Below are 25308 nucleotides of genomic sequence, written 5' to 3'. Positions count from 1 at the left end.
AATTGATCTTCTGACATCTTACAGCAGTGGCTTTCAGCATTCCAATAATGCAGCCTTTACTATAGTTCTGCATATTGTGGTGACCCACAACCAGAAAATTATTTTTACTGCTATGTTATAACCATAATTTTGTTACTGTTATAAATAATAATATAAACATCTGCATTTTCTGATGGTCTTAGGAGACCCATGTGTAAGGGTTGTTCATCTTCACACCAAAGGGTCACAACCCACAGGATTAGAAACACTACTTTATACTATTTGATGTGTAGATTTTTAAAAATTGTTTCAGCTGCAAAGCAAAACATGTATTTTTACCTTCCTTAGGGAGTAGACATGAAAACTATATTTAATATAAAAATGACAAGTTCATGCATTATCCAGTGGAAGGAGAATTTCTTGATTATAATATATTTCTGAAAATAATCATGATGAACATATGGAAAAGCAGAGAACTGTGGGTACATCTGGAAAGCTTTTAAGACGTCTTGAAAGTACAATGCAGGTTTACCAAAATTGTAAACAACTTCTATGTCACCAGTTGCAGTGGTAATATTGTCCAGTCCAGGAGTAGACCAACCTCTTAAAGAGGAGAGCAGGCAGTCCCTCCTCATTTTAGAATCTGCTTAGCAGCAACAGAATGTTAAAATGTTGGAAGATGGTGTACTTACTGACTTTGTTACAGACAACAAATAGTATCAACTACCCTTTTCTCTAGGCATATGTATAGATATTTGGAAATATCAGAGAGTCAAGATGTTGCTATTACTCAATGTGTTTAAAGACACTGCATAGATACCATAGTTTAGCACTGATTAGTTAAAGGAGAAAGTAAGAACTTATTGGAAGGAATCAGTGAAGGAAAATGATATAACCTTTCTTTATCAGAAGGGAGTAAATACTTTTTTTAAAAGAAAACTTAAATTTGGGTATGTCTGTATTCTAAACTATTATGTCCAGGTTGATTTCAAGGTTCTGGATTCAAGGGGTCCTCTTTCTTCAGCCTCCTGACCATCTGGGACTGCACATGTGTGCCAGGGTTCAGCTTTATAGAACCTTACACTTTTCTGACCTCTCTAGATTCTGTATTTCATTCCTAACACGTTTTACTATGTAGGCTTAGATTTCTTAAAACTTACTTTTAATAAGGATTCTCAAATGCTTTGCTTTCTACCCACCCACCTTCTAACCCACTGTCCAAAGGTAGGGGAGAAAAGATAATAAATAGGACAAGGGGATGTGGACCTATTTAGAAGTAGTTCCTTGGAGTGATTTCAGTCTCTTAGTCAGGACACCAACAGTCCAGTTCAGTAATGTCAGGATAGCAAACATGAATCAGCAATGGTGGCACGATCTAACAGAAACTGCCAGGTCTCTGCCGCATTGTGTCTGTTGTGTCCTATTTATACTTTCTCCAAACATCACATGTCCTTCCGTGGATCTTGCCTCAGCAATAAAGCACATGAGTAGACCTCACTGTGTGAGACTATATCAGCAAAATGCCATGTGAGTCTGTATTACTTGAAATATCCAGAAACTTCTACTTCATGACAAGACTTAATATTTTATGAGGGTTGGACTATACCTGCATAATCCATTTTTACATATTTACATTTTAGGTACTTGTATGTATTTCAACACTAAATTATTTAAAAAATGTAAAGGTATTATTTTTATTTTCTGTGTTTTTGATCTGCATGTATGTTTGTCTGTCACAAGTACAGAGGTCAAAAGGGCATTAAATCTTTGAAACTGGAGTTAAGGATAGCTGTAAGGTACTATACAGGTGTTGGGATCTGAACCTGGGTTTCTCTGGAAGAGCAGTCCGTACTCTTAACCACTGAACCATCACTCCAGCCTGACAACACTACATATTTTTTTACTGATTCAATCTATTATACATCTTTATCCTAAATTCTAAAAATGTGTTTTCAAGACATACTCTTTGATGTGTGTTATTGATTGATTATTTAGAATGAGTGACCTGGAGTCTATATTGTCATTGGGGTGTTTTGTAGAGAAATCAATTTTTTGTTTTGTTTTATTTTGTTTTTTAGTTTATTCAGACTAACACATATTTAGAGCCATTTGATGACAGTTGTTCAGGGACACTGGTAGAGATCACAAAAGAATTTAGCATGTTTATTTTACTGAAGGGTAAAGAAATAATGTATTTGAGTGACTCAGTGAAAAAAAAGTGACAATCCAAATGTTAAAATGTGCAAAAACTATAAAAACTAAATTATACATATGTATGAGTGTGCATGCACTTACATGGATGTCACAATGCAAACATATATATTCTTATATGGAGATAAGTTTATTAAAGTTTTAAGCCATATATTAAAATAATAACAACCAAAACCTTTTTAATTTCTTTTGGATTATCTTTATCTTTTATTAAACATGTGGAATAAACATGAGAATACCTTACTAAGCATCACTCTTAATGGAATAATTTACTAATCTCTGAGTTATAAACGATATTCTTTAGATTTAAGTAATAATCGGGCCCAAGCACCAAGCAGATCCCAGGTTGCAGCTCTGCACCCAATCTCACAGAACCCAGAGAAGCGGGCCTCCCAGGAGCTCTAACCCAGACAGTATCTTAGGTGAGGAGACAGCAACACCTGCCCCAAACAGGGAGTAACTGGGACCCACTGGGACCCAGGAATTCACTCCTGGCCTGGAGCACTGGCTCCTTCTGGTCTGCACCCAAGCACTGAGCAGATCTTTGGCCCCAGCTCTAATCCCAGTAGCAACACCCACCCCACACAGTTCTGACACAACCAAGATAATAGGAAAGACAGGCACCAGTCAGAGACAGGGCAGGTAGCACTAAGGAGATCCAGATGGAGAAAGGCAAGCACAAGAACATAAGCATCAGCAACCCAGGGTACTTGGCATCATTAGAACCTAGTTCTCCCACACTAGAAAGTCCTGAATTCCCCATATCACTAGGAAAGCAAGATTCAGATTTAAAATCACTTCTAATGATGATGATAGAGGACTTCAAGAAGGACATAAATAACACTCTCAAAGAATTTGAATAGAACACAGATAAACAAGTAGAAGCCCTTAAAGAAGAAGCACAAAAAATCCCTTAAAGAATTACAAAAGAACAGAACCAAACAGGTAAAGGAATTGAACAAAACAATCCAGGACATAAAAATGGAAGTAGAAACAATAAAGAAATCACAAAGGGAGACTACCTTGGAGATAGAAAACGTAGGAAAGAAATCAGGAGTCATAGACACAAGCATCATCAACAGAATACAAGAGATAGAAGAGAGAATCTCAGGTGCAGAAGATACCATAGAAAATATTGACACAACTGTCAAAGAAAACACAAAATGCAAAAAGTTCTTAACACAAAATATCCAGGAAATCCAGGACACAAGGAGAAGACCAAATCTAAGGGTAATAGGTATAGAAGAGAGTAAAGATTCCCAACTTAAAGGGCCAATAAATATCTTCAATAAAATTATAGAAGAAAACTTTCCTAACCTAAAGAACAAGATGCCCATAAACATACAAGAAGCCTACAGAACGCCAAATAGACTAGACCAGAAAAGAAATACCTCCCATCACATAATAATCAAAACACCAAATGCACAAAACAAAGAAAGAATATTAAATTCAGTAAGGGAAAAAGGCCAAGTAACATATAATGGTAGACCTATCAGAATTACACCAGACTTCTCACCAGATACTATAAAAGCTAGAAGATGCTGGACAGATGTCATACAGACCCTAAGAGAACAAAAATGCCAGCCCAGGCTACTATATCCAGCAAAATTCTCAATTATCATAGATAGAGAAACCAAGATATTTCATGACAAAACCAGACTTACACAATATTTTTCCACAAACCCAGCATTACAAAGGATAATAGTGGGAAAGCTCCAATACAAGGACAAAAATTATACCCTAGAAAGAGCAAGAAAGTAATCCCCTTCCAACAAATCCAAAATAAGATAGCCACAGAAAGATAATTCCACCTCTAATAAAAAAAAAAACAAAAACAAAAAAAAAAAAACAAAAAAAAACAGGAAACAACAATCACTTCCTTAATATCTCTTAACATCAATGGACCCAATTTCCCAGTTAAAAGACATAGGCTAATGGACTGGATAAGTAAATAGGACCCAGCATTTTGCTGTATACAGGAAACCCACCTCAGTGACAAAGACAGACACTACCTTAGAGTAAAAGGCTGGAAAACAAATTTCAAGCAAATGGCCCTAAGAAACAAGCTGGTGTAGCCACTCTAAAATCTCCAGCCCGAGAACACAAAGGGAGGGACTCGTGGCTCCACCTGTATAGGTAGTTGAGTGTGGGTTTGCCTGACATCAGTGGAAGTGAAATGCCTTGGTGCCTGAAAGTTTGGATTTTCTAGTGTTGGGGAATTCGAGAGCAGGGAAGCAGGAATGGGAGAATGGTGGGAGCACATTCTCATAGAAATCAGGGGGGGGGGACGGGGTAATGGGTTTTGGGGGGATGGGAGAGGAGATAAAATTGAAAGGTAAATAAATAAAATATTCAATTTAAAAAAAACACAGATAATGTGTCTGGCAATTGTAGTTGAGCAGTAGAGACTTTTTGTCAATATTTTATTACACAGATTTAGTATAATCTTCAAGGACAAGGCATTGTGAAAGAGGCCCATGGAACTTTAAAAAGATTGGTGAGATATACTGTTGCCGAGACAAAGAATGATCCCAACCTGTGAGCTTGCTGAGTGCCCTGACAAGGGTGACTGGGGAGCTGTATTGGACATATGTTCCTGACCCACCTTTGCTTGACTATATTCCAGATGGGACAAGCTGCCTTGCTTTTGATAATGCATATTTCATGACGGGTAAGAAGGCATTCTTGTCAGAACGACCTAAGACAGGCTCAGTCTTACTAACGGAATAAAAGATGGGGAGAGGTGGAAAGCCTTTGGGGCTGCTTGGCAAGAAGCTGACATCAGTCAAAGATAAGGAAAGGGGCTACTTGGCAGGTATATGACATTGGCCAAGGATAAGGAAGTAGGCTTCAAGCAGTAATCTGACAGACTAGAACAATGAAGTCATTTCTGGTAGGAGTCTAAATCGTAGGCTACAACAAAAAAGTAATCTCAGGCAGGAATCTAAATATGAGGCCAGAAAAAAGAAGTAATTTCAGACAGGATTCTAAATTTTAGGCTAGATCAAGGATGTAGGCTTCCGACATGAAAATGACTTTTGCCTAGGACAGGGACGTAGGCCAGATACTTTAGTTATCCTGTTAAGCCTTTAGAAACAGTGATCACAGGCATGTTCACGTAACTGGGTTTAATGTTCTGCTTTTGCTTTGACTATTTGTGTTTATTGTCTTGTTTGTTCCTCGACTGTTTACATCTATTGTATTGCTAGACCCTCAAGCTAGAACTGACTTTATTACATGCACGTAATCAAAATGGTATAAAAGCATAAAGGAAGCAGGGGCATAGGATGGGGGTTGTAGGGAAGGGAAAGGGGATGACATCTGTATTGTTAATAAATAAAATATCCAACTAAAAATAAAAATTTTAAAAGACTAATATATTTTAATAAGGGCAATATGCAAACATCATTTTTACTTTTAAGTTATTTCATATAGATCTTGTACATTTAAAAAGTAGTATAAAACTTTACTATGCTTTGAAGAACATGAAATAAAATTACTAAATAGATTATTTTTAAAATATCTATAAAACAATAATGATAATTTCTGTGATCAGCATGTTTCTTCTCTCAGAGAGACCTGAACAGGCTTCCATATATAGCTTATTTGATGCTTTTATGTGAAACTACAACAGGCACGTTTAAACACTGCAGATGTTGTGCTATATTTATTATCATGTACTTTTTAATATAATGTTTGGTTTTAAGATAGTTAAGCTATATCAGATATTGTTGCATTACAAAGTATTTTTTTATTTGTGGGGATTATATTTGCTTATGAAATCCAGTGATGGAAAAATGTTTGCTTATTCTTTTAAGAATTTCATGTGTTTAAATTTAGTTTGTGTTTGTCAATAAATAATCAACTAAATGTTTACTGTAATATGAATCATGAAGTTAAATAGATTTTTATGCAGATGGTGTCATTAATTTTTCTTCTTTTGGTCTAAGGTTAAAAAATAATGTCCATGAAGACTTTTCTTTTAGAGTTCTGCTGGAGATAGTTTGTTGAAATATTTATGTTTTATGAAATGTGTTCGTTTTTTTCTTAGTGTCTAAAGGCATTTACTAGAATTGTGTGCACATGCATGTGTGCATGCACAAGTATCCGAATGGGCACACATGTATGCAGGTGAACATATATTTGTGTGCACATGAGTGTGAAGGCTAAGGTGTCTTCATGTATTACTCTCCACCTTATATACTGAGTTAGGATTTCTCACTTGAACCAGGGCCTGCACAGTCTACTACTTTAGCTCTATCATTCCAGGGATCTCCTGTCTTTGCCTTTTCCATACTGGGATCGCAGCCTGGCATTTTTGAGGGTTCTAAGGATCTAACTCTGATAGTCAGGCTTGCAAAACAAGTGCTTTTGCCTGCTAAGCCATCTCCTCAGCTTCTCGAAATTCTTAAATTCATAAAAATTGTTCATAAAACTAGGAGGGAGGTGACTAGTGCTTGGGAGGCTAAGGCCTAGAGGATTGCTTGAGCTTAGTTCAGGATGAACTTGGACAGTACAAGGAAATCACATGCATAAAGGAAAAGAAATTCTAAAAGCTCTGAGACTTTGCTTTACTTTTCTATTCCTTTATCTTTGTCTTAAAAAATATGATATGAACTAATGCTGTGTTTATATATTGCATAGTTTTTCCATTTTTTTACTCAAAAAACAAAACAAAACAAAACAAAACTATTTCCAGGCTGGTGAGAACTACTCTGTGTTGAAAAGCATGCACTGGTCTTTAGAGGACTCAAGTTTGGTTTCCAGCACCCATGTCATGCTGTTCACAATCTTCTATTTCTAGCTCCAGGGAACCCAAACCCTCTTCTAGACCCTGTAGGTACCTGCACTAACTATGCACATGCCCTCTCCACATATGTATTAAAATAATAAAAAAACAAATATTTAAAAAGAAAAGTTTTGTAGACCTTTCCTGCTTAAAAGACTGTTTTTGATTTATGATACACATCTATTGTTTTCTAATTATATGAATATTTCCGGATAAGTACAAGGCTGATTATAAATTGTATTAATTAGCAATGGTTCCATTTAATAACAAAATCTAGTGCCTAATGACTGCCAAACAGAATTTTAAGAGCTGCTATATTATGTCCGTAAATAATTTGTGTAGGTACTATGATAATTCTCATTTTCTAGTTGAGATGTGGATGAGGGTAAGTTCTTTTAGTTAAGCAGTGCCATAATCATGGTTCATATATAAACTGTGTGTCTCAGAGAGGCCCCAAGCCATCACATTACAGTGTAATTTAACTCAGGATGGCATCAGACACACAACCCTGCCTCAGCCTTGAGAGTGTGAATTGCAGATGTGAGATGTGTGCCACCATGCCTGGCCACTGAGGGAATTAAGAAGTCGAGTATAAAAAAGTCCAAAAAAAACCCTCAAGCCTAGTTTGTGAAGTTTGGTTAGCTTTTTAATTCTGTAACACATCAAGTAGGAGTCACCACTGGTAATTTAAACAGTAATATCATGCTTATATTTTAATAATTTAAGTTTATTTACTGTTACAAATTAGGGTCTTTAATTTTCTTTGGAATAATAGGAATCTAATCTCATGTCCTATCCCATGTTACAAGGAGCATATTTTTAATACGATTTTTATAATTGAATTCTAAATGATTGATTTATGAGATTTGTGAAAATTAGTGCTGTAATTATATCAAATCAGTTGAACTGGGTCGCATCTATTTTAATAAGGCCAAATTTATTTTACCTAGTTGTTTTTAATATATATTGTTAGCCTAGTCCATGTTAGCATGAAACATTGTGGGTAGGTCTCTAGTTTATGAGTTTGAATGTAGTGTTTTCCACTGGCTTATCTTTCACCTTGCTTCTAACTTTATCTCTTTTTTTTATAAAGTTTCTTCCATAAAACCTAACCTTAAGACAAAATGGATATTTAGCACCCCAATTCACCTTTAAGAGCAGAAGCCTGAGTTATGTTTAAGCATATTGTCTAGTTAGATATCTGAATAGATGTGGATATATCCAATCAAATACAGATCAGAGACTGCTGGAACATTTCATCTGGTTTTGGTCTAAACATATAGGCCCCTAATTCTTACTATGGTACTTTCTGGTGTCTTCATCAGAAAGTTTTAAAAACTACAATTATTCTTAATGAAGTACTAATGAATAATGGGATAAAGCTTATATATGAAGACTGATTTAAAATGAAGACATTAAACAATGTAACTTGACACTAGATGAACAACTTCAGGAGACCCAGAGTTAAATGTCTATCACTTTACCCTCAGTATAATCCATTTGAATAGGCTGTGAAAAATTTTAGGCTTTAGCCAAAACAAAATTATCACTTGTGCCTGTTTTTGTAATAGTGGGAATCTCCTCAAAACCATTGGGATTATTTGCTGTAATATAGGAAATGAATTATTAATTAAAAAGCAAGTTGGTCAAGACTCCAACTGTAGAATTATCATAACCTAGTAGCGCTCAGGACTGTTAAAAAGAAAACATTTTCTTCCTTCCGGTCTGGGCCAGGGCACTGAGCAGATCTGGGGTGGCAGCTCTGCCCCCCAACCTTCAAGAACCCAGAGGAAGCGGGGATCCCAGGCGCTCTAACTCGGGCAGTATCTTAGAATACACAGCCTTGGTGTATCTACTCATCAAGTATACAGAGCAGACCTGCCCAAACCTCCGATGTCCTGGAATTCCATCTGGATTCAGTGAAGACACAGCATCAGAGGATTATCAACTTACTCTTCCCCTCACCCCTCTTCTAATATCTCAACGCCCGTAATCAGCCTGAAGAAGTTACAGAAGAGTCAGCGCCCCTATTCCCTGGGCTTGGTGACTAATGTGGTTAATAATGGTCTGTCTTTCTAGGGAAAGGTAGTGGTTTTGTTGGAACAGGGAGGATTAGTTAGGACTTATTGCACAGCCATAACCTATTGGTAGAAATCTGTATAATTATTATCAAGATGAAGTTATAATTTCTTAAATGGTACAAAATTTACTTTGATTTCAAATTTAAGGTTTTCATTGGTACGAGCTCCTTATTAATATAAAAGTGAGATGAATATTGATACTCTCATGGGCATTGTGCTTGTATAACACATTTAGGAATACAAGGCCTAGACCCAGTCCTTCCTTAACTTTTTAACTGATTTGGGATGGTTAACCTATGAGTTAAGGGACTATAGCAAATTTATGGCTTTGAATTAATTGTTAGGAGGTTAACCATATTTTATTTAGAAATAGCCAAGAGGAGTGAACAGACAATAGTCCAGGTGACCTTACATGGATAGTTGGTTTTCAAAACGTCAGAAGTCCATAGAATTGATGCTACAAAAATTTATATAAATGTCCATTCTGATTAGAGACCTGTCTGCTCCTGACAGCTTCCTGTTGTGGATTCTAAGAAGAAATTGAGCATCCTTGGAGTTATGCCAGTTGTGTGGTGACAGCCACTAGGCAAGAATTGCCTCTTTCCATCTACAGACTAACTACTGTCCTGAAGAGGACACACATGCAGAATTATATCAGACAGAGTAATCAGCCCTTAATAATCCTGCATCACTAAGGTCTGTCAGATGACTCTGGGACAGAAGGCTGAAGATTTGATGCTCGAACATTCGGTAGTATAGGGGCTTCTCAGGTGTTCAGAGGTCTCTATAAATTGGCTAAGTTTTAGAAGCTATGCTTAGTGCTTCCTATAACTTCAGTTAACTCAGTCATTCTGGATTTCTGACGGGGTTGAAGACCCATAGTCTCATAGCCAATCCTGGCTATTTACTTTGAGAGAAAAGATCTGAGTAGATAGTTTTCAGCTGACATTCATTATAAAGCCAAAAAAAAAAAAAAAAAAAAAAAAAAAAAAAAAAAAAAGCCAGGATCAAAAGTAAGTGTTTTAGTTAGAAGAGATGACAGAGGTTCTGGTTAGTCAACAAAATGATGGACTGGGTATTAGAACTATCTTATACCTCACTGGTACAATTAGGAGTAAGTATGCTCTAACTGTATTTTGAGAGAAAAGTTTTACTTTAACAGGAAGAGTGATATGTAGGAGGAGCTAAGTGAGAAGGAGTACTGAGAGGAAGAGATGGAGTAAGGAGAGAAGATGAAGGAGAGGAGAAGCTAGGTGATGAGAGAGAAAGAGAGAGGGGGCATGGAGGCAGATGTTCACATGTCTCCACCAGTCAAAGATAGTCTTTATATCTAGGTTGGGTATTGGGTTACGCTTCTGATTGAGCATTACCAAACTTATAAATCCTTTGATTAACATTTTAAAAAAATTGTATAAAAGCAAAAAGGAAAGGGGGGGTTATGGGACAGGGGTTTTCTAGGGAGGGGAAATGGGAAAAGAGGATGGCATCTTAAATGTAAATAAAATGAAAAAAAAAAAAAGAAAACATTTTCTTACAAACCTACAGTTCACAAATGGATTCTCTACTGCTTATAAAAATAGTTTGACTTTTTGGTTTGCATTTATAAGAAATTGACTGAGTAAGCTGTATCTCATGCTAAAATGATAGTGAATCATTAGATTTATTTTTGTGGTTGATGTATAAACAAATCTTTGGGAGCTAGAGAGATGGCTCAGTGGTTAAGAGCACTGACTGCTCTTCCAGATGTCCTGGGTTTAATTCTCAGCGACTACATGGTGGCTCACAACCATCTATAATGGGATCTGATGCCTTCTTCTGGTGTGTGTGAAGACAGCTACAGTGTACTCACATACGTGAAATAAATAAATGAATCTTTAAATAAACAAGTCTTTGATGATAGTGTATATAAAGACTTTTTCATTTTTTAGGGTGGGTATATTAAACAACAACTACAATGATGCCTTATAACAACAGATATTTCTATCAGAACCATGACGACCACAATAGAGGAAAACAGTTATGAGCAAGGGTACTCTTCCTTCAAAAGCTTTCGGAGAAAACCTGTTCTTTATTATTATTTATAGTAGATCAAGGTTTTTGTTTTTGTTTTGTTTTTTTTAGTTTGTACTGAATCTTCTGCCATCCTTTCTATGGTCACGTGCTTCCTCCCTTTCTTCATGTGTCATGTATACTCTTCTGTCAAATCTGTTATTCTAAGTGTATTTTAAATTTATGTGGGGGCTACCTGGATAACCTAGGAAAAGCTGTTTTAAAAAAGTCTGTAACCTCCTTGCCTCTCTTGCAAAATGAGATGACACTTCTATAGAATAAGGTAATATTCACAAGTTGCAGAGATTGAGATTTATACCTCTTTTGAAAGTCTATCATTTAGTAATCACATTACTCCAAAATGCCAGAATCCTTTTTGGGAAACTAAAAGACTATATATGGAATGGTGGTCCCATAATACTGATTATAGAGCTGAAAAATTATGTAGTCATAGTAAAATTCATTATTTATGTAGTTGTGGTGATTTGTAATGTACACAAACCTTTGGAGGTAGTTGTACAAAAATATGCCATAATTATATAATGATTAGTACTTGATAATGATTTGATGGGTGTTGGCTTACATATTTTTATACTGTGCTTTCAATCATTATTTAGAGTCACTTCTACTTAATTAAAAAATGTACACAGTAAGATGGTGCACTTTGTTTGGACACTAGTAACTTGTGTTTATTTATCCTGGCTTTTGATTGTATCATTTCTTCTTGGTCTTGACTTAATCTTATTTTGTTCATTGTAACCCTAGGAGCAATAGGTTATACACATACATTATACATAGGCTAGGGAATTAGGTTTGTGGTGGCTGTATGATCTAGATGTATTCAGTAATGTTTGCATAGTGAACAGCATTGCCTAAGGACATACAACTGAGAACAACTCTGACAATAGGCAAAATCTGCCGACTCATTTTGGAAACAATGGATTTTAAAGTGTGTATACCTCTCATCAAAGAGGGTAAGGAAGAAGAGTTATAGTTGTTAAGTTAGGAAAAGGTTGTTCTGGTGACTTTATCCAACTGTTTCTACAATGGTTCTTAAAATTTAATATTAGCGTACACACAAGCACTACCTTTAAAAATAGGATTATGGGGGCTGAGAAATGGCTTAGTCTCTACAGTACTTGCTGCACAAGAATAAGGACTTAAGATCAGATCCTCAGCACCAGTGTCAAGAGCTGGGTGCAGAGGTTCAGACCTGAAATTCCAGAATTTGGGATGCAGAGACAGATCCTAAAGCTACTCTTCTTACTCCGTTCAGATGCATGTGTGCATGCACATGAACACGAACATATTACAGCATCACAGCTAAAAGCATTATGGCTGGTTGTTAGTAGTTTATCTTAATGATTGATTACATGAATTTTTGTTGTTGTTATTCTAGGCATGTAGGCTCATAAAATCTAAGATTTTCTGTTTCTGCTTCACAGAACAGCCTTATGACATGTTCTTTTCTTGAGCTCTCCTTGCATTTGCGCTATAACTAGTTAGATAATTTTTCATGATTACTTGGAAAAGGTCCAGTTGGGACTCCTTAGGCTATAGAGACAGTTCTACCTGAGTATTACTTATTCTTCACTGTCCTCAGTGCCATGCCAGGAAGTCATGAAAAACTAAAGTTTTATATAGTTGCAGGCTAGGAAAGTTTTCCTCTATATTGGGCCTAGTGAAGCAACAATAGACACTACCCTTTTGTTGTTTGCTCACTTGCAGTCTTTATGTCTTATGTAAGAATCATTCTTCAGACGCAAACGCATTCATTCCATTTGTAGAAATAGAAAACGTATATTTAATAAGTCCAGTGCACCATGCTAAACTATGTGTTTTTCTTCAGAATTTTTGTAGAATCCTATATAAAAGAGGTTCTTTGCCCTCTGCCCCTCCTTTTGCCTGCAGAAAATATTTAATACCTTTCTCCAGATGCTAATTAGGCACATCTGAGCTCTGGTGGAATACTGGGAAAAGCTCCATGAAGTTAGGTTTGGTCTTTTTTATTTTGGGTGGTGGGAAAGGGGTTACAATTTGTGTCCCCAGCACCTTCAACTAAGTGAATGACTGACTGACTGAATGAATGAATGAATGAATATACTGTAAGTTCATTTATGTTGTAGATGAAAAATGACAAGAAAACAGAAAGCAAATTAGAAATCTTGATTGAAAATTTGACACTCAATTTTAGTGTGGTAGTCAGCTCAATTGCTGAGTAAATTAATCAGTTCAAAATTACTAAAAATATATTCAAGAATACTGCTAATTTTTCATTTAGTGGAAGAGAAGTTTTCTGTTTCTCATTTTTTTTCTTTGGTGGAAATAATTTTATCCCTGTGTGATTGTTGTACATTTTTCTTAAGGGATATATAATAGACTCATTTTCCCAGAACTGTTGACAGCTCTATGGCCATAATCTTTTACTCACTATCTTCTGAACATGTAAATACTTAAGATGCTAAAGGAAAACTAGGTTTAGAAATAAAATTTTGATTTTTCTTTTAAAATTACATTTTCTGAATGAATGTGTTAGTTTGACTTTATATGAGAAGAAATGATTCCTATTTAAGATTTGGTCTTTGTATCCTTCAAATGAATTTGTTTCACTTTATATTTGTTATGATTATGAAATTATTACTTGCTGTTCATCTTGACCAACATTTACTATATCAGTGTGAATCTGTTCTTGTTAACAACAGCCTTTGGAACCTAAATGTTACATCATTGATTAGATATTGGCCCCTAACAATTATAAAATTATATAGGAATGCATAATTAAATAGGAAAGAATCAAATGATAAGGACAGTCAACACAGGAACAACTTTTTAGTGCTGAATAGGAACTGTGAACTTAAGTAAGTATTCTGTGATTGCTAAGAACAGAGGAGATATCAGGTATATGTATATTAATATTTATCTACCTATATGCTTATATCCATCCTTTATTTCCTATGAATATCAATAGAGTGATAGGCAGTAAGTAGAGTATATCACTGCAAGCCAACAAAGCATGACAGTAGTTGCTGCGGTAATGAAAAATGAGCTCCAGGGGCAAAGAGTAGAATTTTGGAAGACATGTTTGCTAATGAGCTTTAAAAGCTTCTCAGTACTTGAGTTTTTTTAAAAAATGAAATTGATTAGTGATAACAAATATAACTATGTAAAGTGTTTTAACTGTGAAAGTTGAACTGTTTAATCAGTATCTGTATGACTAATACATATTTTTAAAACTGTGTACAGTATACAAAAGTTATTCAAGATGCAGTCTGAATAAACCAACAGCTGTTTGAATAGGCTTCTCTTCTTCAGTTACCACTTGACTTTTATTCTCTTCTTATATTTCAACCAGAGCAATATACTCTTAATAAATTGAGTGTCTTAACAGAAAAGAAAGTCCAGCTATTTGTGTTTAGATGTAGGTAGAAATGCTGTACAGTGCTGCTGCTTTTTTACTAAAAGGTCAGGTGTAGCCTTAACTTGTAGACCCTTTCTTTTGCCTTACTAGTGCTAGGGATACATGCCACCCTGCTGCTCAGGAAGAAGGAAGAGGAAGAAGGAAGATATATATGCATATATATATATATATATATATATATATATATATATATGTGTGTGTGTGTGTGTGTGTGTGTGTGTGTGTGTGTGTGTGTGTGTGTATGATGTTTATGTATATATATGTATGTGTATGTATATACATACATATGCATCTCATATATATAAACATGATACATATATGTTAATGTATATCTGTTAAGTTAAAAGCAATGAGTTTGCTTTGTTTTTGTTTTCTTTGTTTTCTGAGACAGTATCTTACTTTGTAGCCTTGGTAGGCCTAGAGTTCATTCTGTAGACTAGATTGGTCTTGAACTCAGAGAGATCCACCTGTGTCTGTCTCCCGAGTGTTGGGATTTAAGGAATTCTCCACATGCCCATCAAGTTGTGTTAGTGTAAAAATACATTAGAGCAGACAGATTGGAAAGGTAATGGAGTAAACACACAAATAAGCATAATCTGGAGTTGATTTGTTAGTAGAAGCTGTCGTGAGTGTGTGGGGAAAACAATTGAGAACATTAGCAGAGGCTGGATATAAAGCAGTAATGGGTTAGGTAAGGCTTGCAGAAGATACTCAGAAGTTTGTTCTGACTTACTACTGGTAGCATAAGGCATGGCAGACGTCAAGTGCTAGGTTTAAACTTGGTCAAAAGAACAAGCTGCTTTGTATCAAATGTAAACTTTTCAGATTTTTGTAGTTCTGAGATTCAGCACTTACTAATAGTAGGAGACCAGATAACCACATGATTCCCTCTTCCTGTTCAGCTTTGTTTTCTTTCTCTTCCACCCTTCTCCTTCCTTCCTCCCTTGCTGATGCACTTACTCCATAAACCCTCCACCCCCAAGTCTTGGTTTGTCGCTCAGCATGGGCTGGCATTCATGGTGATGCTCCTACTTCAGACTCCTCTAGTGTTGAGAAAACAGATGTGAACTTGTTGCGGTAATATAGTGGCACCCAATCTGGTTTGTTGTTATTATGGAGCTGCTATGTTCCCCACTAGGCTAGGCCTGAGGTCAAGAGCATCAGCAGCACGTTCTTGCTGCTGCCTCCCTGCTGCTTCGGCTCAGGCCACAGGCTCAAGCCGCCAGATCAGGCAGCCAGAGACACTGGGCCTGCCACCCACGAGATGCCAGTGTGGGAGGTGGCTCTGCCAATCTTCCATACTGTCTCCACAAGGCTGGGCAGATCCTACACCATCCTGCCAATGACATAGGCCTGGTAAAAATGAGACTCTAATGTTTAAAAGTTATCCAAAGGCTTTATATGTTTGGTAATGCTCAATAACAAGATGCCCACACAATCAGAGGTGTAACCCAATACCCAACCTAGATATATCAATTACCTTTTACTGCTAGAAACACACGTACATTTGTTTCCATTTTCCCCTCTCTTCCATCCTCTCTCTGCTAGCTCCTCCTTTTCCTTCTTCTCTTCCTCTTCTTACTCTTCCTCTTCCTCTCCTTACTCCACCCACCTTAGCTCCTCACACCTTAGCTCCTCCTAATTTGCATGAAAAATATGCCATTACATATTACCCTTCCTGTTAAAAAAACTTTCTCTCAAAATACAAATAGAACATAACTATACCAATTTGTGTCAGTAAGATACAAGATAGACCTAATACCCAGTTCATCATTTTTGTCAACTAAACAGAACCTCCGTCATCTCTTTAACTAAAAGACTTAGTTCTGAACCTGGCTTATGTCCTGGCTTCAGAATGAATGCCATCTGAAAACCATCCTCTCAAATCTGTTCTCTCAAAATAAATAGCCTAGGTTGGCTATGAGACTACAAGTCTTCAACCCCATCAGAAATCCAGAATGACTGAATTAACTAAAGATATGGGAAGCACAAAGCATAGCTTCCAAAACTTAGCCAATTTATAGAGATTGCTGATTACCTGGACAGTCCTTTACTTCAAAATGTTGGAGCATCTGATCTTCAGCCTTCTGGCCCAGGATCATCTGACAGACCTAGTAATGCAGAATTTTTAAGGGCTGATCACTCTGTCTTGGCAGATATAATTAGTTTACTATTTTGCAAGTGTGTCCTTTTCTGGACAGTATATTCTCTGTAGATGAAAAGAGTCAATTTTTCCTAGCGGCTGTCTCATCACAACTGGAGTAACTCCAGAGATGCTCAATTTCTTCTTAGAATCCAAGACAGGGAAGCTGTCAGGAGCAGACAGGTCTCTAATCAAAATGAACATTAATACAGAAATGTTTGTAACGTCAATTCTGTGGACTTTTGACATTTCTGAAAACCAACTACCTATGTAAAGCAATCTGAACTGTTGTCCATTAACTCTTCTCAGCTATTTCTAACTTAAATCTAGAAAACACCCTAACCATCAACTCAGAGCCATTAATTTGTTATAGGCACTTAACTTAGAGGCTAACCATTTCAGGTCAGTTAAAAAAAAAAATTAAAGAAGTACTGGGTCTAAGCCTTGTACCCACCAATTTTGACCTAATAGAGGAAAATATACCAATGAAACCCTTGAATTTGAAATCAAAATAAATTTTGTACCATTTAAGAAATTGTAACTTCAGCTTAATAACAATTATACAGATTTCTACCAAATAGGTTATGGCTATGTAATCAATTCTCTAAGTATTCCTCCCTGTTCCAATAAAACCATTACTTTTCCCTAGGACAGCCTAATATTAACCACCTCAGTCCCCAAGCCCAGGGAATAGGTGTGCCGACTCTTCATTAACTTCTTCAAGCTAAGTTTGGGTGTTGAGAAGAGAGGTGGGGGGAAGGGTAAATTGATAAGCCTCTGACCTCTGTGTCTTCACTGCATCCAGCTGAAATTCCAGAGGACATCAGAGGTTTGAGCTGGTCTGCTCAGCTTGCTTGATGAGTAGATATACCAAGGCTATGTATTCTACAATATACAGTTCTCAAAACAAATTTTAGTATCAAGACAATTTTTTGTTTGAATTCTGGAATCTAGTCTTATGGCAGCCTGCCTCTGTCATGTCTAGCCCATATAATTCTGGGAGGTAGTAATACCTTAATCATCTCTTCTGAAAACACACAGATAAAACCTTTTTCCTAAAAACTGCATATCCTTGAGCCAGTAACCAGAAAAACATTTATTTTGACCTCTTTCCCAGAGGAAAAATATGACCACAAAACTGAAAATCACACCCATCTTGAAAATAAAATCAATTTAATAACTAAAGTACTGCATGTGCCTATTCTTTGGCCTTCCCTATTTTGCAAAGCAGGAAATGAACCCAGAATTCCCACGGGGCCCACGTTAGACAGAACCCGAGTCTCCTGTGAGGCAGTATAACTTTATATCATCTGAATACGCCTGATTTACATTATCTTTCTGTTCGGCCCTCTGCCTAGAACAGTTTTTTATTTATGCCATCTATCTGTTTGGCTCTGTACTCCAGAGCAGCCTCTAGTTATATACTATACTTTCTACTCTAGAGTCAGTGACAGTTTTTCTAAGTTCCAAACCGTGGGCGAAAATCCCCACATAATTTCGGACAAATCTGTTTATAAATCTTTTCTAAAAGTAAATAATCCCTATATTGTAACTTTATATTTAAATCAGTAACTGCTCCACAATGGAGGCTTATTTATTTAGCTCTCTTGACTCAGAGAAGCTAATAATGTATACCTGTCTAGGCACAGAGCCACAGACAAATTTTCTCTACCTATCTTTGTTCTGAACCACAGGTGAGATTCCACATGTGAATCGGACAAAACTGTTTCTAAATCTATCTTAAAAACAAATAATCAAAATTTTAATTCATAGTTCAAATCTCTCTCTGCTAGAATTAAGCTACTTCCTTCTTTTCTTAACAAAAAGCAACCTGTGTTTCCTCACAGCAGGGACAAGCAGGTTTTTTGTTCAGGGTTCCTGTGCTAGGAGTCACATGATTTATATCAGAGCTTATTCACTCACTTTTTAAAAAGTAAATAAAACTTTTACTCTCAGGTGAAATAGACTTAAATTTCTAGTGAAGTCGTGCCAGACGTTAGTCGCCACTTGTGGTAGTATTTTAAACGGCAGTTCCCAATCTGGTTTCTGCTTAATCAGCTGTCATCTTCTCAACTAGGCTAGGCCTGTAGTCTCGAGCAGCGGCCTGTTCTTGCTGCTGCAAGGCTCAGGTGGCCAGAGACACTGACCTTGCCACCCACGAGATGCCAGTGTGGAAGATGGCTCTGCCAATCTTCCACAATGTCTCCGTAAGGCTGGGCTGAGACCAGACTATCCCGACATCCACGCAGTACCCAGCAGAAATGAGACTCTAATGTTTAAAGATTATCCAAAGGCTTTATATATTTGGTAATACTCAAATAACAAGATGCCCACACAATTAGAAGTGTTAACCAATTAACTAACCTAGATATTAAGTTGTTACCCAGGGCTGTTCCCAATACATGCTTGATCCCCCACTGCTCCTACATCTCTGGCTCCTCCCTAGCTCCGCCTCTTTCTTCTCCTTTTCTTCTCCTTACTCCTCCTCTTCCTCTTTTCACTCCTCCCACCTTAGCTCCTCCCAACTTGCAGGGGAAATATGCTGCTATGCCTGGTTTACCATTGAGCTATTAAGGCTCTGCTGTTTCAAATTGGGTATTTTGGTAGATAGGTGGAGCTCATATGTAAATCTAATAAAATGTACATTTATATACAATTAGTTATGCTCTATAACTATATCGTGTTGAATTTGTTTCTATATGTAACTTTGATGTGGTTTTGAGCTTTATTAACTTATGTTCTTTCAATTTTATGACTTGGTCAAAGCATTGTGTGAAAGGTTATTTTCCTACAAAGAGGAAGTTAAGGTCAAGATTGACAAGGAAATACATCCTGTAAAAATCCTACCTTGGAGGCAAAGGCAAGAAGATTGAGTTTGAGGCAAGCCTGGAAGACCCTGTCTTAAAAAGAAAAAGGAAAAGGAATTAACTTCTTTCCCCTTGTTTGAAAAACAAAAGCCAAAAAGAAATATTATTGGTCATGAAAGTGGAACATGTATTTCACACTCTGCGTATGATTTGTTTTCCCTGAAATTCATAAATACTATTTATGAAATTACAAGAGCTTCCTAAAGTGGCTGAAAATATGCTTTAACAGCCAACTGATAAAGTGAAAACTGAACAAAATGTGTATTCAGAAGAATGATTCTCTGAAGGAATAACAGTCCAAATGAATAACCCAAGTATGGAAACATTAAAAACAAAATGTCTAGGGCTTATTAAATCTTAATTGTAGACTTATTTTCTTTTGTAAGTCAAGTTAAAAGAAAATTACCTCGTTAAAATATTGGTGGTCAGTGTTATGGAACATGTTAAACCATTATTTATTTCCCTAAACATTACTTCCTTTTTGGCATTAACATATGTGCTCTTTCTATGTAGGAGAATATATAAAAAATTGGAGGCCAAGATACTTCCTTTTGAAGACAGACGGCTCATTCATAGGCTATAAGGAGAAACCTCAAGATGTGGACTTACCCTATCCCCTCAACAACTTCTCAGTGGCAAGTAAGTGAATAACAGTTGTTAATTCACCTTGGGTTCATTTATCTGCACGATGTTATGTGGCAGGTTTGTTTATGGGTCTTGAGAAACCAATGCAAAAGTTTGCTTACATTTAATGGAAAGAAATGATCAACTGTGTAAGAACTTTTAACTCCTTATGACAGGGACTTACAATCTTATGCAGTGTACAATCTTATGCAGTGCTGTGTTCTGTACTTAGAGTTGAATGTAATAAATGTAATTGCCCATCTATGCAACTTAAGTTTTTTATATAAGATGTAAAAAATGACCTATGATCTGGGTTGTAAGATGTTATCTTACTTTCTGCATTACCTCACAGAATTCCCTGTCAGCGTTTTGTTGTTTGGCTTATTATATAAATGTTTTTCTATTAGAAATCATTTCCTGGGATTATTTTGTATTTTTAGTTATATTCATATTTTTACTACATCTAACAAAATGCTCATAGTTTACTTAGCAGTCTTGTCTTTATTGAATTTTTTAATTGAAAGATGTCCATGATGATAATAACAATGATTATTTTTATTTTTATATTTGACCAAGCTTTTAAATGGTTTATACCTACTGATCCAATTAAAGGATCTTCCTGTGTTTATCCAGAACTAAAGCAGTTTCAAGTTCAAATTGACATATAGAAGAACTAGGTAGAGTCTAGTCTACAGTGTTAAAATGTTTAATTAGATGGCCTCCTTTACTCTATTGTAGTTGGATGATATATGTTAGATACGTTGGAAAATATGGGAGAACTGATATTTGTGAACATAATTAAATAACCAAAAGATCCAGAAAATAAAACACTTTTTAAGTATTACAGAATTCATTTTACCACAAAAGAATTTCAACCTTCATTTCCAGTTTTTAAAATAAAGCTAAAAGAGTATGGAATTACAAATAATTGAAGAAGGATAGTATTTTTCTAAAATTTTATCAAAAAACTTTATGTGCAACATATTTTGATCTTTACCATCATCGATACTTCTCTTGCGAACTTCCTTGGGAACTAATTTTAAAACCCTTTCCATTCATATCTTTGCTTTCTTGTGTAGAAAACTCTTATTTTTGAAATGAAAGCTCCCTATCATTGTATGTTATAAATGCATATATGTACATGTATATGTGTATATTAAGAAAAACAGCCTTTTCTCTATCAAAACATGTTCATTATATATTAGTGGCTGAGGTAAGTAAGAAATTGTTTAATCACTTTGACAACGGGGATAGTATGTTTTGGGGTTTTAAATTAATTTAAGACATATTTCAGGCTAAAGGAATTGCGGTTGAACATTTGCTTACTAATATGGTAGAAATTACCTTTTAAATAGTTGTTATGTCCTGCTAAAAAATTTCCACCAACTCTATTCGTTTGTCTGAAATAATTTATAAAAGAACAGAAAAATCTCTATCTGCTGATCAAAATGCAGCATTTTTTGACCTTACGAAATTTCACACCCCAACAAGTTTTAAAGACATACTGTATGTCACAGTCTGCCAACATCTGCTCTAACACTTCCACTGGCAGAGGCTGAAATAAATGTGTACTTGTGCAGAGAGATCCTATAGAGTGACTGACAGCTTCTCCAGAAGATAAATAGCAGTTGACATCTGTAATTTTTACTTGCATAACTAAGTACTTGTTGGTACTTGAATCTTGCAGATAAAGTAGTAGTTGAATACCTAATTTTCAGGAGTATTACCTTCGATCCTACCATGAGTCCATTTAAAATTTTACTTTTAAAGCTTTATTATAATATTAAATGATATAAATAATTAAGGAAATAATACTTCATTGAAGGGATACTTGTGAAAGAAATGGTTCAAATTTCTACTTTGGCTCAAGCTCTGAGTATGACTGGGGGCAGATCATGTTTTAAACTCTGATCCTAACATTTTTTTTATCAACAAACTGAGTATTTGCTTGCTGCTTTGTAAGGTAGAGTTTGAGCAGGCCCATGAAGATGAAGTAAATAGGAAGCTAATTCAAACAAATGAGGAGGCAGAAGATGACAGTGCTTTTATGGGGCATCAATGAAAACAACCTGTTTTCTTTGACTGGCAGTTAGTTCCTCACTTCCCTTGGCCCTCTATGAAATATTGTTCTTCAAGAGGCTGGAGAAATGGCTCAGCAGTTAACTGCTAACTGTGGTTCACAGCATCTATAACACTGGTTCCAGGGGATGTGACACCCTCTTCTGGCCTCTCTGGATACCTTTATGTACATGGACAAGCAGATGCAGACAAAGGCATGTAAATAAAAATAAAATTTATGAAGAATTGATTTGGAATTTTGATGGGGATTGCATTGAATCTGTAGATTGCTTTTCAGAAGATGGCCATTTTTACTAAATTAATCCTGCCAATCCACGAGCATGGGAGATCTTTTCATCTTCTGAGATCTTCTTCGATTTCTTTCTTCAGAGACTTGAAATTCTTGTCATACAGATCTTTCACTTGGTTAGATTCACTCCAAGATATTTTGTATTATTTGTGACTATTGTGAAGGGTGTCATTTCTCTAATTTCTTTCTCAGCCTGTTTATCCTTTGAGTAGAGGAAGGCTACTGATTTGTTTGAGTTGATTTTATATCCAGCCACTTTGCTGAAATTGTTTATCAGGTTTAGGAGTTCTCTGGTGGAAGTTTTATAGTCACTTAAGTATACTATCAGATCATCTGCAAATAGTGAAATTTTGACATCTTCCTTTCCTATTTGTATCCCTTTAACTTACTTTTGTTGTCTAATTGTTCTGGCTAGGACTTCCAGTACTATATTGAATAGGTAGGGTGATAGTGGGCAGCCTTGTCTAGTCCCTGATCTTAGTGGGATTGCTTCAAGTTTCTCTCCAGTTAGTTTGATGTTGGCTACTGGTTTTCTGTATATAGCTTTTATTATGTTTAGGTATGGGCCTTGAATTCCTGATCTTTCCAAGACTTTTACCATGAAGGGATGTTGAATTTTGTCAAATGGTTTCTCAGCATCTAGTGAGATGATCCCCATCAAAATTCCAAATCAATTCTTCATAGAGATAGAAAGCAATTTGCAAATTCATTTCAAATAATAAGAAACTCAGGATAGGGAAAACTATTCTCAACAATAAAAGAACTTCTGGGGGAATCACCATCCCTGGCCTCAAACTGTACTACAGAACAATAGTGTTAAAAAAACTGCATGGTATTGGTACAGAGACAGACAGGAAGATCAGTGGAATAGAATTGAAGACCCAGAAATGAATCCACACACCTATGGTCACTTGATCTTTGACAAAGGAGCTAAAACCATCCAGTGAAATAAGACAGCATTTTCAACAAATGGTGCTGGTTCAACTGGAGGTCATCATGTAGAAGAATGCAAATCAATCCATTCTTATCCCCTTGTACAAAGCTCAAGTCCAAGTGGATAAAGGACCTTCACATAGAACCAGATACACAGAAACTAATAGAAGAGAAGGTAGGGAAGATTCTAGAATACCTAGGCACAGGGGAAAAGTTCCCGAACAGAACACCAATGGTTTATGCTCTAAGAACAAGAATTGACAAATGGGACCTCATAAAATTGCAAAGCTTCTGTAAGGCAAAGAACACTGTCAATAGGACAAAACGGCAACCAACAGATTGGGAAAAGATCATTACCAATCCTACATCCAATAGAGGGCTAATATCCAAGGTATACAAAGAACTCAAGAAATTAGACTCCAGACAACCAAATAGCCCTATTAAAAATGGGGTACAGAGCTAAACAAAGAATTCTCAACTGAGGAAACTTGAATGGCCAAGAAGCACCTTAAGAAATGCTTAACATCCTTAGTCATTAGGGAAATCCAAATTAAAACAATTCTGAGATACCACCTCATACCAGTCAGAATGGCTAAGATCAAAAACTCAGGTGATAGTAGATGCTGGAGAGGATGTAGAGAAAGAGGAACACTGCTCCATTGTTGGTGGGATTGCAAGCTGGTACAACCACTCTGGAAATCAGTCTGGTGGTTCCTCAGAAAATTGGATATAGCATTACCTGAGAACCCAGCTATACCACTCCTGGGAATATACCCAGAAGATGCTCCAACATATAACAAGGACACATTTTCCACTATGTTCATAACAGCCTTATTTATAATAGTCAGAAGCTAGAAAGAACCCAGATGTCCTTCAACAGAGGAATGGATACAAAAAATGTGGCACATTTACACAGTGGAGCACTACTCAGCTATTAAAAATAATGAATTTGAGAAATTCTTAGGTAAATGGATGGAACTAATATATCCATCTCTTTAGAGGTTTGCCAGCGTCCAACATATTCAGAGGCAGATGCTCACAGCTAACCTTTGATCTGATCAAGGGGTTCCCAATGGAGGAGTTAAATGTTAAATATTATATATTCTATTAATAGCTACAATTTGAGTCCTCTATTTTTCTCCTAATTAAAAATGTTCCTTCATGGTCTGGCTTCTAAGAGTGCTTTATTTGGTTATCTGCTCCTCTGGTGATTTAAGTCCTTAAGTTTGGCTGTCCAAGACCATATGAAATAAGTTTAGGAGAACATGACTTTATTCCTGGTCTCTAGTAGCAGAGAAAGGTTGTTTAATGGAGCTCATGGTGTGGCCAGCCCAGCATAATCTGTAAACTCTAGGTTCATTGAGAGACTACCTTAAAGGTAGAGTGGAGAGTGATTGAGGAAGGTGACAGAGGACTCCAAACACATGTGCATATTACCAGTGCTAATATGTATGTGCATGTGGTCACACATTTTAATAAAATTTCCCAGAAATAGCCTTTTTACTCATTTGAAAAATATAATATGGACCAGAAGGATTTTAAAAATGATTTTTCCCAATATTCATTATATAAGAATTCTTCCTGTCTTAATAACACTGTCCAGGCTAGGGGTAGAACATATCCTTAGCATGCATAAGGCCCTGGGTTCAGACTGCAGTATCAGGAAAAAAAAAATCCAAAAACCTTTGTTCTCATTGATTATACTACTTAACTACTATTTGACTGAATCTACTTTTGATGATTTCTCCAGTAGCCACCTTATTTCTAATGGTGAGCGGAGTCAATTTTTGTTTTTCCTATGTTGGATTCACTTCACTGCTAAGGACCTTATAAACAAAAGAAAAAT

General features: G+C 36.2%; 1 protein-coding gene across 6 annotated transcripts in view; it reads left to right on the top strand.

Annotated features, from left to right (window-relative positions):
* The window catches only part of Akt3 (AKT serine/threonine kinase 3), a 235279-nt gene that overhangs the window by 98942 nt on the left and 111029 nt on the right, over positions 1–25308 (top strand). For all 6 annotated transcript variants that reach the window (XR_013104487.1, XR_004608447.2, XM_076914571.1 and 3 more), the window contains one exon: positions 20051–20176. Coding sequence is in view for 4 of the 6 variants with exons in the window: in XM_076914570.1 (XP_076770685.1) it covers positions 20051–20176 (126 nt within the window). In the remaining 2 variants the exon portion in view is untranslated. The remainder of the gene's footprint in view (positions 1–20050; positions 20177–25308) is intronic.

Source organism: Arvicanthis niloticus, chromosome 16, assembly GCF_011762505.2.
Source record: "Arvicanthis niloticus isolate mArvNil1 chromosome 16, mArvNil1.pat.X, whole genome shotgun sequence".
In the NCBI taxonomy this organism is placed as follows: Eukaryota; Metazoa; Chordata; class Mammalia; order Rodentia; family Muridae; genus Arvicanthis; species Arvicanthis niloticus.
The sequence above is the reverse complement of the archived record's forward strand: the minus strand, read 5'-3'. Positions and strand labels throughout refer to the sequence as shown.